The sequence below is a fragment of the Rhinoraja longicauda genome, chromosome 4 (assembly GCF_053455715.1).
Source record: "Rhinoraja longicauda isolate Sanriku21f chromosome 4, sRhiLon1.1, whole genome shotgun sequence".
NCBI lineage: Eukaryota > Metazoa > Chordata > Chondrichthyes > Rajiformes > Arhynchobatidae > Rhinoraja > Rhinoraja longicauda.
The window spans coordinates 29,032,369-29,045,659 of NC_135956.1; the positions used below are offsets into that span (position 1 = coordinate 29,032,369).

Here is a 13,291-nt window from a genome sequence, read left to right on the forward strand (position 1 = left end):
AGCGTTCTCCGCGTCTTCTCCACACTTTGACCCTATGATCCAACTGCCGTAGGCAGAATCTGGACTCATCGCTGAACATAACGTTCCTCCACATGTTCAGGTTCCAGTGCACGTGTTGCCGACACCAGCGCAAACGGGCCTGACGGTGAAGGGAAGTCATGGCAGGCCTCCTGGCAGCCCTACGAGACTGGAGATCGGCTGCGTGCAGTCTGTTCCGAATTGTCTGGGCAGAGAGCCGTCGGCCATATCGTCCTGCAAACCTTGACTGCAAATCTGTAGAAGACAGCCTATGGTTCCTAAGTGCTGACAGGGTGAGGAAACGGTCTTCTTCGGGTGTCGTCTTCTTGGGACGCCCACTTCGCGGCCTGTCTCTGACATCCCCCGTTATATGGAACTTGGCCTTCACTTTGGAGATGGTACTAGGGCTCACTCCAAATAATGCCGCAACTTGGTTTTGCGGAACACCAGCTTGAAGTTGCCCTATCGCACGGGCCCTATCCAGATCAGTCAAACGTGGCATGCCGATTCTTGGAGCAGACACCTACTGACCACTGTAGCAGGGCCCATGCTCACAGATGCTGCCAATCAGGTGCCAATCAGGCACCTGATTGTCAGCACCTGGGGTACCAGAAGCTTAAAACAAGAGTCAATAGCAACAGCAGAATAAGCTGTTTGGCATTGGCAGAGAAGATTTGGCAATTTTTTCATGGGCGCAACCCATATACTCAGCTCTGCTGCTCATCCCACAAATGCATGTTCCTTACAAATGTGGCACCATTTAAAAGGGAAATAAACAGGCTTTCCAACGGTATAAGATTTATTGCCAAGAAGCATTGTTACAACAAATAAATAATCTACCAAACACAAATTTCCTTACTTTTTGTGCTATGTTTATATAAACCAATTTTTACATCAAACTAGCATAAGCTTAATCTGGAGCCACAAGGAATTGCGGATGCTGGAATCTTGAGCAGAACACAAAGCTGGAGTAGCTCAATGGGTCAGGCAGCACCTTTGGAAGACATGGACAGACGATTTTCAAGAAGGCCCTTCAGGCTGATTGTATTAGGGGAGAAAGCTGGAAAATAACTCCCCCCACTATAATCAATCTGAAAATGGGTCTCACCCAAAACGTCACCTATTCAGGTCCTTCAGAGATGCTGACTGACCTGCTGAGTTACTCCAGCACTTCATGTTCTAAGCTTAATCTGCACCTTTTTTTTAAAAGTTCAGGTAATTCTGCTGTAACACAATAGTTGCATTCTTAGGAAAACTCAAATTATGGAAAATTGTGCCATAAAAAGGTGGGGGTTAGGGGCTTGAGAATATCATATGGGCAATAACAAAGTTATTTTCCTGTAGGATTTTCAAAACTTAAGTTATTTTTTTAATAGCTACAAATTTACAGCAAACTCACAATACTAAATTAAACTAAAAATACTATTACTTAATAGTATTGTTGCACAAATGTAATTAGAAGTAATTGCTTGGCCTTCCACAGTAAAACTAGCAACTGTGTTCTAAAGAGACTGGTATCTGAGTACTGTGAAGAGGTCACATTATGCCAACACAGATTTATTTTTTCAGGTACAGCCTTTTTTTCTGCTTGTTAATTTTCAAAGTAACTTCTCAGTGATTCTCTAGTTTCTGACTGAAATCACATCATAGCCAATTCCACCCATATAATATGAATATTGTCTCCTAATTCAATTCATTAATCGGGTTATATCCAATTAATGTCATGGAAACACACATTATATCAGAACTACCTGTAATAATCAGATTGCTAAAAAATTAGTAATCAGATACAGATAGTAAAGAAAGACCATAGGGAAACTACAATCAAAATTTGGAAGACATTTGTCTTAAACCTATTACTTTAGGAGTAGAGCAAAAATTTATTAACGTAGCAGTCAAAAATAAATCAGGCTATCACGTCTGTGTACCTGTAAAACATGCAGTACAGCAAAATTATGTATTTGATACAAAAACATTTAGGATCGAAACATACCAGGACTGAATGATACATCATTGACAGTGCCTAAATGGCAAGGAATTTGATGTAAAATTGTTAAGTTGGTGAGATCCCAAATGCTAATGGTCCCTTCTTTGTTGCCTGAAACAAGCATTGTGCCTATAGGATTCAAGCAGATTGTATTTACCTGCAAAAAAAAATACAACTCATTTATTATCACAAACCAAAACTCAAAACTCAAACTCAAAAAGCAGTACGGGACAGGTATAGGCAACTGGAGTTGTGTATCTCTGAAGGAGTGTTCCAAGTAATGTTCCAAGAGCGGGATTATTTTGGGTGGGTACTTGATGGTCGAATGGGCAGGGCGAGTTAAGAGGCCTGTTTCTATGGTGTGATTCTATGACATCCATTTATAAGGTGTTTTGGGAACTGAGGACCAAAAGGGGGCAGGAGATGGCTCTGGCTGATAATATTAAGGAAACTCCAAAGAGATTTTATGCATATTAAAGGAAAGAGGGTAACTAGAGAGAGAATGGGGCCTCTCATAAACAAAAGTGGTCATCTCTGTGCAGAGCCACAGGAGATAGGCAAATTTCCCAATCAGCATCTCTCCTCTGTTTTTACTGTCGGGCAGCACGGTGGTGCAGCGGTAGAGTTGCTGCCTTACAGCGCTTGCAGCTCTGGAGACATAGGTTCGATCCCGGGTACGGGTCCTGTCTGTACGGTGTTTGCACGCTCTCCCTGTGACCGGGTGGGTTTTCTCCAGGATCTTCGGTTTCCTCCCACACTCCCAAGACGCACAAGTATGTAGGTAAATTGGCTTGGTAAATGTAAAAATTGTCCCTGGTGTGTGAAGGACAGTGTTAATATGTGGGGATCGTTGGTTGGTGTGGACCCTAATGTTTGCGGCAGGCAAGCTACTGGAGAGAATTGTGAAGGATAATATAAGAAAATAACTGCAGATGCTGGTACAAATCGAAGGTATTTATTCAGAAAATGCTGGAGTAACTCAGCAGGTCAGGCAGCATCTCAGGAGAGAAGGAATGGGTGACGTTTCGGGTCGAGACCCTACTTCAGACCCTGTGAAGGATAAGGTATATATGCATTTGGAAAGACAGTGGCTGATTCGGGATAACAACATTTAAAATACATTTGGACATATACATGGACAGGACACGGGCAGGTGCACTGCCGGCATAGGTGGAGCATCTTGGTCGGCCTGGGCAAGTTGGGTTGAAGGACCTGCTTCTGACTGTGCCGTCTCACTCTCTGACGTTCCTCTTCCATTGCCAGAGTGAGGCTACATGCAAACTAGAAGAACAGCACGTCATATTCCACTTGGGTAGCTTACATCTCAATGGATTGAACTTTGAATTCTCCAATTTCAAGTAATATCCCCCATTCCCTCTCCAAACACTCATTCTTATGTATGGGGTATAGAGAGGTCGGGCATTTGTAATCTGGAATGGACCTGTACATCTCCGTAGTCACTGGTTCATTTACAGTTCTTATTTGAAAATGAACAACTTTATAATTTCCCTGAATGAACAACCTTGCATTTAAATATATAAAACAATCAACCATACAGCAAATAATTTTTGCACTCCAGAATCTGTAATTTTATTTTGTACTGCAAATCTTTTCCTCTTGCTGTTCAGAATGACACAGTTGCTAACAATAAAAAAAACAATGTTCCAAGTGGGATTATTTTGGGTGGGTACTTGATGGTCGAATGGGCAGGGTGAGTTAAAAGGCCTGTCTCTATGCTGTATGATTCTATGACATTCGTTTATCTGTAACATCTTAAAGCCAAGAGACTACTTTGCATTACTTTGTTTTCCAAGATAGAAATATTACACCGATGAGCCAAAACATTATGACCACTGATAGGTGAAGTGAATAACATTGATTATCTTGTTATAATGGCACCTGTCAAGGGGTGGGATATATTAGGCAGCAAGTGAACAGTCAGTTCTTGAAATTGATGTGTTGGATGCAGGAGAAATGGGCAGGAGTAAAGACCTGAGCGACTTTGACAAGGGCCAAATTGTTATGGCCAGACGATTGGGTCAGAGCATCTCTGAAACGGCAAGGCTTGTGGGGTGCTCCCGGTCAGCAGTGGCGAGTACCTACCGACAGCAGTCCGAGGAGGGGCAAACCACAACTGGCAACAGGGTGTTGTGCGCCCAAGGCTCATCGTTGCGCGAGGTCAGTGATGGCACCAGGATGCATTGTGGGAAGACGACAAGCTGGTGAAGGGAGTGTGATGCTCTGGGCAATGTTCTGCTGGGAAACCCTGGGTCCGGCCATTCATGTGGATGTCAATTTGACAAGTGTCACCTACCTAAACATTGTTGCAGAACAGGTACACTGCTTCATGGCAATGGCCCTGATGGCAGTGGCCTCTTTCAGCAGGATAATGCACCCTGCCACACTGCACACGTTGTTTGGGAATGGTTTGAGGAATATGATGAAGTGTTGACTGTGTTGCCCTGGCCTCCAAATTCTCCAGATCTCAATCCGATTGAGCATCTGTGGGATGTGCTGGATCGACAAGTCCGATCCATGGCAGCTTCACCTCGCACCTTACAGGGCTTGAAGGATCTGCTGCTAATGTTTTGGTGCCAGATACTACAGGTCACCTTCAGGGGTCTTGTAGAGTCCATGCCTCGGCGGGTCAGTGCTGTTTTGGAGGCACACGTAGGACCAACAACATATTAGGCAGGTGGTCATAATGTTTTATGGCTGATAAAACATTACAAAAGAAAAATATTTAAGATGGGTGAAACTTCTTTACTATCCTTCCAGGTTGTTGCAAACATCATGTTTTAAGGTGTTTTGTGTCTCGGAAATCAAGTTGTTTTAAATGATCCAAGCACACCTCACAAACTAATAACCCACCTGCCCCTTCAGCCACCATTTGCCACGTCTGTGAAAGACAAGGAGGACGCGCAAAGACAGAGCATTTGTGGTGGTGGCAGGTTGAGGTGTAAGTGGAGTAGCCCGCCGGAGGCCCTACAGCAGCCAATGGATCGCATAGATCAAACCCTGCTGGAGGTGCCACAGAAGTTGGACAAGCGTACAGAAGTTGGACTGACGGTGAAAGGTACCGACAGCATCGCCTGGCCAGGCTGTCCTCTAAACTACCAACACAGTGCCACTGCTACCACAAAGGGCTTTTAAGAACAAGATTATATTTTTTTAAGAACTTAATATTTGAAAGGTACAAGTTGGTGCCGGAAAAGTAGCAACTCTGTGTATTGCCTCAGAAGAAATCTACTTTTTTTTGCCCTGCAATTGTTGCACTCTTCTACTTATATATGATGGTGCCTATGTACAGTATGATTTTACTGTATTTTATGCAAAACAAAGCATTTCACTGTATTAAAGAACATGTGACAACAAAGTAACTATTGAGCCATTGAGGAGTTGCAATTCTCACAACTGTCTCAGAACTGAAATGGAGTAATCTTTTGTCCCAAGGGACAACTCAAGGAGGAGAGAATATTTGAAGAGGAAGAAAACTGAAAGAGAACTGAAACATGTGCCTCGGTGAGATCAAATAAATCTCTTGCTTGACTTTTCAGCAGTTTCGAATCAGTTCAGTGGACATAAAAGCTCCACAGCCTAATTCTCCCCTTTGTCCTGAGCAATATTCTTTCTTAAATCACCATAAAAATCTGTTACCTTTGATAAGTTATGCTTATTATAACTTGTATCTAGCCTGTATACTGGCTAAGTATTTTAACTCCATGTACTTATGTACTTCAGGTGGTAGAATGCAAAGTAATGGTTTTCTGTGATATAGACTCCTCTTTCTCCCAGCTGTTGTCCTGCCTATGCCTCGTCTTTTTCTTCAGCAGAAACAATGATTTGATATTTGCTCATGTTCTTTTTTGAAAATCGGAAACAAAAATCCTGCTTTGCTTCAAGCTTTGGCAATAAAGGAAATTGTATTGACCAAAATACTTTCAAACTGGCTACTTACACCTGCCTCGTGTTCCAGCGCACCCATTAGTTCACAGTTATTCTTCCGGGAGGTAGAGAGATCGCCTGAGGCGCACCTCCAGACCTACGAGCAACAAAAGGTGCTATTCAGATTAATGCTATTCAGTTAATGATATTCAGATACCAAAATGTGATTATTCACCATTTGACTAATTAATAAATTATTAAATCTATTTTATGAGACAAAACAATTACCTACATTAATGGAAAAAGCTTTTTTTTTTACATACCCAAATGTAGAAATATTGTTCAGCTATTACTTTTTAAAGGACTGAAAGTACAGCGCACAACAAAACTATTAATAGTTCAATTGTTGCTTAGTTACAATAAACTAAGAGTGAAGCAGCATTCTGTGAATAAAATGAAAAATCTGGGAAATCCTTCACATCTGCTATAGTGCTTATTCATTTTATAAACATCCCTTGCCCAATTCCCAAATGAATATTGATTTCAATGCAACAATAGCAGTATTCAAAAACAGTTCTCCAAGCTGCAAACCTGATGATCCTGTGAAGGATAACAGTGAACACACAGGCATCACAAATCACTGCTGGGCATGTTGTTTGTGTTTTATCTTTTTACATATCTCTGATATGCATATCAGCATTTTTAGGTAGTTAAAAGTTTCACAGCACACCATGGAGGCTTTATTAAAAAACACATATCAAATTGAAAGAGTAGCATACACAAAAGGATGGTCAAATATCTGGCCATTGTATTAAGGGGAGGAGGAGGTGAGGGATTCTAGTAATTTCCAGAGTGAGAGGACTAGACAGCTGTTGTATATAAAAAGAGGAGAATGCATGTTGAGTAAAAGTTAGAGGTACAACTAGTCAGTGGGTGAGGAAGGCTGGGGATGGTGGAGTTAAGGGCTTCTCAGCTGGAGTTCATGGAGGGACTTGGAATTGCAATTGAAATCAAGGTGGCAAGTGCTCAGCTGACTGTTTCAGCAACAGGGGGGCAGAAGCAGATGATATTAGAGATTGTAGACACAAAAAGCTGGAGTAACTCAGTGGGACAGGCAGCATCTCTGGAGAGAAGGAATGGATAAACGGGTAAACCAGCATCTGCATTTCCTTCCTACCTATTAGAGATTATGCTCTAGTCTGTAAAACAAAGAGGATATGAGACTGAGACTCACCTCTGGTTTAATAAGATGCTAAAGCTTAAAAGACTTTAGTAAAGTTCACAGAAGCCAAATAACCTGTAAAACCTGTAAATCTTTGCAATGTGGGAAAAAGGCAGAGCACCCGGAGAAAACCCACACGCAGGGCCGTTTTTACAGCATTATGGGCCCCTGGGCAAAGCAGTGTACTGGGGCCCCTACCGTTACTCTCCCCCACCCCCCTTTCCCTACCAGCCCCCCCCTGTCGTGCCGGCGAAAAGCACTTACCTAAAAGCACTTAGCGATGGACTTAGGGTGCTACATTGTTGCGAAAAGCACTTACAGATCGCTGTGAGAAGCACTTAGGGAGCTAATTGTTGCGAAACAGACCGAAAATGTTGCAAAAAAAGCACTTATTGAACTTACATTTTAAAAGTAGTATTTATTTATTGCAAGTCACTTAACATACACAGATCAGCATGGGGCCCCTATGCTCGTGAGGCCCCGGGCAAGTGCCCATCAGGCCCATGCGTTAAGACGGCCCTGCCCACACGGTCACTGGGAGAACATACAAATTCCATATACACAGAACACGTGGTCAGGAATGAATCCGCAGACAGGATTGAACCCAGGTCTCTGGTGCTGTGAGGCAGCAGTTCTACCACTGTGATGCCCCTAATGAAGAGTTAAAACTGAAAAATGGACAGCTTAAGCATCAAGGATAGTTTTGGAAGTAGAAATAGCTTGCATTTAAACCCAGCCTTCCAGATATGACATTTTGCTAAATTTGCTTGGTGAGTACAGGAGATTTTTAGCTTCGCCCTCCCTTAAATACACAATTTCAATGGAGCACAAAATTTCCCAATGAAATGGAGTAAAACTAATCAGAAGTACAGATTAGATCTGATAAATGCGAATACTTTCAGTATACAGAGTCTTGTCGGTTTGGGAAAGGAAATTGTGAAACTTCAAGTTTAGACTAAGACCACTGATCAGAAATGTAACCTTTAACTTTTTCAGACATATTTGGTTCCTGAGTCAGCTAATGTGGTTAAAAAACAGTTTTAAAACTCGAGTAGACATTAGTCATTGAGAAGTCAATTAACAGATTTTCTGTTCTTGAGATGAGTTATTTTAACTTCTGAAAGTCAGACTTCTTTTCACCAAAGGGTACATAGCATCTAACTGTTCTCAAAAATGTTCTGTTATTTTGAAGTGTCAATTGATAATAGGCACATTTTCTGTTTTCATAATTAGAGATGTGTGTACCTGTTGTGCTGTAATCACACAGTGATATCTCCAATGGAATGTGCTATAATTATAGTGCAACAAGTTGATTTAAAGCAAGCTACCAGTTGCTTCCACTGTAAATTTATTCAAAGGAGTTTGACAGAAACAAAAAATATATATTTTTATATCATAATTCCCAGGAAGTGAAGACATCTTAATATATTTCACAAATAATTATGTATCTTTGAAATAAAGTCACTATCATAATAGTAATATACGTCAACTTCTATACATTAAAGCAACTGAAGTGATGATGTGAAAGATATTTTAGGTTTTGATGGATCAGGGAAGAACAACAGGCAGGACATTTTGAGAAATTTAATACTTTTCTATTAACACGTTACATCTGAAAGCATTAATTTATCTGAAAAACCATACATTAGAATGCAACACAGATACACTACCGTGTTAACCTAGATTATAAGACGATATAAGACATGGGAACAGAACTAGGTCATTCGACCATGGAGTCCACTCCACCATTCAATCATGGCTGAAATGTTTTTCTCTCAATCCCATTTTCCTGCCTGCTCCTGTAACCTTTGATAATCTTACTAATCAAAAACCTCCCCCCTCGACTCTGTCCAGGGACCCCGACAGTCCTTTCAGGTAGGTAGAGGTTCACTTGCACCTCCTCCAACCTCATCTTTGGATTCCGTTGTTCAAGGTGTGGACTCTTATACATCGGCGGGACCAAATATAGAATGGACAATCGTTTCACCGAACACCTTTGCTCAGTCCGCCTGGGCCTACCTGATCTCCCGGTTACCAAAGATAGACACAAAAAGCTGGAGTAACTCAGCGGGACAGGCAGCATCTCTCGATAGAAGGAATGGGTGACGTTTCAGGTCGAAACACTTCTTCGAGATCCCGGTTGCCAAACACTTTAATTGCCCTTCCCATTCTCCCACTGTCCTGGGCCACCATTGCCAGAGTGAGGTCAAACGCAAATTGGAAGAACGCCTCATATTTCACTTGGGCAGCCTACAACCCAGCCGTAATAATATTGATTTCTCGCACTTCAAATAACCCTTGCATCCCCTCTCACTCTGTTCCTCTCCCACCCAAGACATTTTACTAGCTTCAAAGTCGTTTTGTTGAGCCTCATTGTCTATAACTCGTTCTCACCTAGATAACAGCTAACAATGGCCCGTTTCCTTCATCATCGTTACTTTTTTGCATATCTTTCATTAATTTGCTCTATATCTCTCTATATCATCCTCTTTCTCTCTCGTTTCCCTTTCCTCTCAGTCGGAAGAAGGGTCATATCCCGAAACATCACCTATTCCTTTTCTCCAGAGATGCCGTCTGACCCGTTGAGTGACTCCAGCTTTTTGTGTCTATCTTTGGTTTAAACCTATCAACCTCTGCTTTAAAAATACCCAATGTCTTGGCCTCCACAGCTGCCTGTGGCATTGAATTCCACAGATTCACCTCACTTTGGCTAAAGAAATTCCTCCTCATCTCCATTATAAAGGTACGTCCTTTTATTCTGAGGTTGTGCCCTCTGGTTCCATCCTTTCCATGTCCACTCTATCTCTGCCTTTCATTGTCCAGTAGGTTTCAATGAGATCCCCCCTCATTCTTCTAAACTCGTTGAGTAGGGCATAAACCCATAACCATTTGATTTTAAGGCAGAAATGAGTTCTGTTACTGAAGCAAGGCTGCAAGCAAATAATATAACTGTGATTATACATGTTCAATTGCATTTATGTATCAATTTAATTATCTGCTTCCTTCCTAATCTAAAGATTGCAAAAGGGTAATCCAAACCAAATACAATATGGTAAAAATCAGTTGCAGTTATTAACAAGAATACTAACCTTGACAGTAGAATCCCAAGAAGAAGTGTATAAATGATCGTTGAACCAGCAGACCTTGCTAACAGCATCATCATGACCCATCAGAGTATCCTGTCGTCGCCCATAGGCTACTGAGTAAAAATACCTAACAGATAAAATATCAGACTATGAGCATCAATTTTTGATGGGCCAACTAAATACAAGTTAATTTCAGAATTTTATAGTATGGAAGAGTCAATTTAATTGCAAACCACTTCCTCAGTTTCTAAAACACTTCATTGTTTCTAAATCAATACAATTGTCTTAGCAGTTAGCATTTTGCTTGATTACTGAAACACCTTAATTTATCAAAACCCAAATTTGGAATACCACTAATTCCAGATCTTAATGTTGTATTTCATTCACATAAGCATCTTTCATCCATGACAAGGAACAGCTATGGTTCTAACCCAAAACCCTGCCAAAAACAGTATTAACTGCATACATCTCTCCAATCAGAATAATATCTCACCTTTTACCACCATTCTGTTTCATAACTTTATACCAACAGTGTGCATATTGAGCAGAAATTTAAAACACGCAGGCCAATGAATACTGCAGTTACGAAAGGAGATCAAAGGTTGATATGCTGCAGCAATGATTCAGAACCCAACTTCCCAGGTATTTCGCAACATCCACAAAACAGAGGTCGGGATTGTGATAGACGAGTGCAGCTCCGGCAATGTTCAGGAAACATAATACCATCCTGGACAAAACAGATCACTAGATATGCACCCACCCATTACTCCTCTACACTTGCTGTGGCTGTTATGCATAGCAAATATTAAATGCACTACAATTAATCGCTAAGACTACAACACCTCATACTTCTGCCAGCAGATGCATTCCCTCCAGATCTGACTTGTAACCAGTGACGTCTAACCAGTGATTTGTATCGTATCCAACATTTCCACTCCTTCTCCTGTTCTAGTAACGCAAACTTCAAGCAATTGTTTTGTACTTATTCAGTACCTCAGTCAAGACCCCCCCCTCCCTCTGAAAAAATTGAAAAGAGCATGAGCAAGGGTAGGCTATTTAGCCCTGTATGCTTGCTCTGCTTTTCAATAAAATCATGTCTGACCCTTTTACCCAAACACCCAATCCCATATTTCTTGATTCCTACATATTTAACTATCTAATGATCTTGGTCAAGAATGTACTCACTGCCCGGACTCTTAAAGCCCTCAAAGCTTGAGAATTCTTAAGAAATTAGTGAAGAAGTTTCTTCTTAACCCTGTTAAACCCCATAAGATTTTTCTTCACATTTCAATGAGATTTCCTTTTATTTTAACTCAATGGGTTCTAAACCAACTATGAAAATCCAAGATCCCAGGAGTCAATGTGGTAAACATTTGCTACACTTTCTCTGCCACGTATATCCTTCTTTAGATAGGCAGACTAGACTTGTACGTAATAATCCAGATCCATAGCTCTAAATGATTAGAGCAAGACTTCTCCAATGTTGCACTCAAATCCTCTCAAAATAAAGGCCAAAACATTACATGCTTTCCTAATTCCTTGACATGCACATTAACTGTCAATGATTATTGTGCAAGGTCACCCAAGCCCATTTGATACCAAAATCTTTCAATGTCTCACATTTAAAAATGCAATACCTTTACATTTTTCTTAATTAAGAATCTCTTATCTTCCAACATTATATTCCATCTATCACATTATTTCCTATTCACTCAATCCATCTAGTTCACCCTGAAGTCTTTCTGCATCCACCTGATAGAGCAAACCTTCACCCAGGGAGCTTGGATAAATTCTGCTGAATACCTCAACCAAGTCATTAATGGAAAGTGTGGACAGATACTCCAACACCTGCAGCACCTCACCAGCCACAGTCTTCAACCCTAAAATCACCCATTTATTTTATCTCTGTTTTCTGTGTCACCAAACCTCAATCCACCCCAGTGTATTACCCCAGAAATACTGTGCTTTCTAACAACATAACTTGTTGCAAGGCCTCAGAATAACCACCGCTTTTCAGTAAGGTCACGACTCATCTTCTATTTCAACACCATTTTTTCTATAACATCCAGAATCTATCAACCTCAGTTTTGCTGGCAAACACTGAGAGCCCCCACAGCTTCCTGGGATTGAGATATTCCAAAGATTCAACAATGTCTGAATGAAGAAATTGTTAATTTCAGTCCGAAATGGCCTTCCCGTTTATTTAAGTAGTGACCCCGTACTTCCACTCGCCCCAACCAGGGTAAACATCTGTTCAATTTCTACCCTATCGAGCACTCCTTTGTACATTACCCCATCCTTCTGTACTCTGGAGAATAATAGTCTTGCCGACTCAATGTATTCTCATATACCATTCCAGGAATCAATCTCGCCAATCTTTGCTACACTGCCTCTGGAGCACGTATAACTCTTTAAAGGCAAGACCAAAACTGTACACGATACTCCTGATGTGTTCTTACTAAGGCACATAATTGTAGTTAAACATGTATCTGAACTATATCTGCCTTAATACCCTGACATTATTTACTGTTTTGTTTTAAGCTAACTGCCTCCAGTTCATCCACGATAAATTTCTTCTAAGATCACTGAATATGTTTTGTTTTGAATTGTATATTTTCAATTTTTCTGTTTTTTCCATATCCACTTTAAATCTAATATTATGATCACTATTGTGTTCTTGAATTGAAACACTTGTTTTTAATTTCCTGTTAATAGATCTAGAAATGCAAAATATATTTCACACATACTTAAGTTACTCTCTGTGCCTGATATATTGTTTCTTCCTCAATGTCATTCATATGGTTGAAAGTCCCAATCACAATTTTTCTTGTTGTAATTTGCTCCTCCATCCTTTTTGTTTAGGCATTAAGGAAATCAAAGAATGAAGGGGTTAGTAAAGTTTTACTGAGTGGTTGGATTAGTGATGATCTTGTTGAATGCTGGTATTTATTTCACAAAATGCTGGAGTAACTCAGCAGGTCATGCAGCATCTCAGGAGAGAAGGAATGGGTGACGTTTCGGGTTGAGACCCTTCTTCAGACTGATGATCATTGATAAACATTACTGATCCCTGTCCTACCACTTCTTCATCCT

At 40.8% G+C, this 13,291-nt stretch overlaps 1 protein-coding gene across 1 annotated transcript in view; it reads right to left on the reverse strand.

Moving 5' to 3' along the window:
- Nucleotides 1-13,291, reverse strand: part of nsmaf (neutral sphingomyelinase (N-SMase) activation associated factor) — a 79,530-nt gene that overhangs the window by 10,189 nt on the left and 56,050 nt on the right. Inside the window, exons 26-28 of the mRNA XM_078397414.1 lie at nt 10,202-10,325; nt 5,964-6,047; nt 2,012-2,162 (exon numbers count right to left, since the gene is read on the reverse strand). Coding sequence (XP_078253540.1) covers nt 2,012-2,162; nt 5,964-6,047; nt 10,202-10,325 — 359 coding nt within the window. The remainder of the gene's footprint in view (nt 1-2,011; nt 2,163-5,963; nt 6,048-10,201; nt 10,326-13,291) is intronic.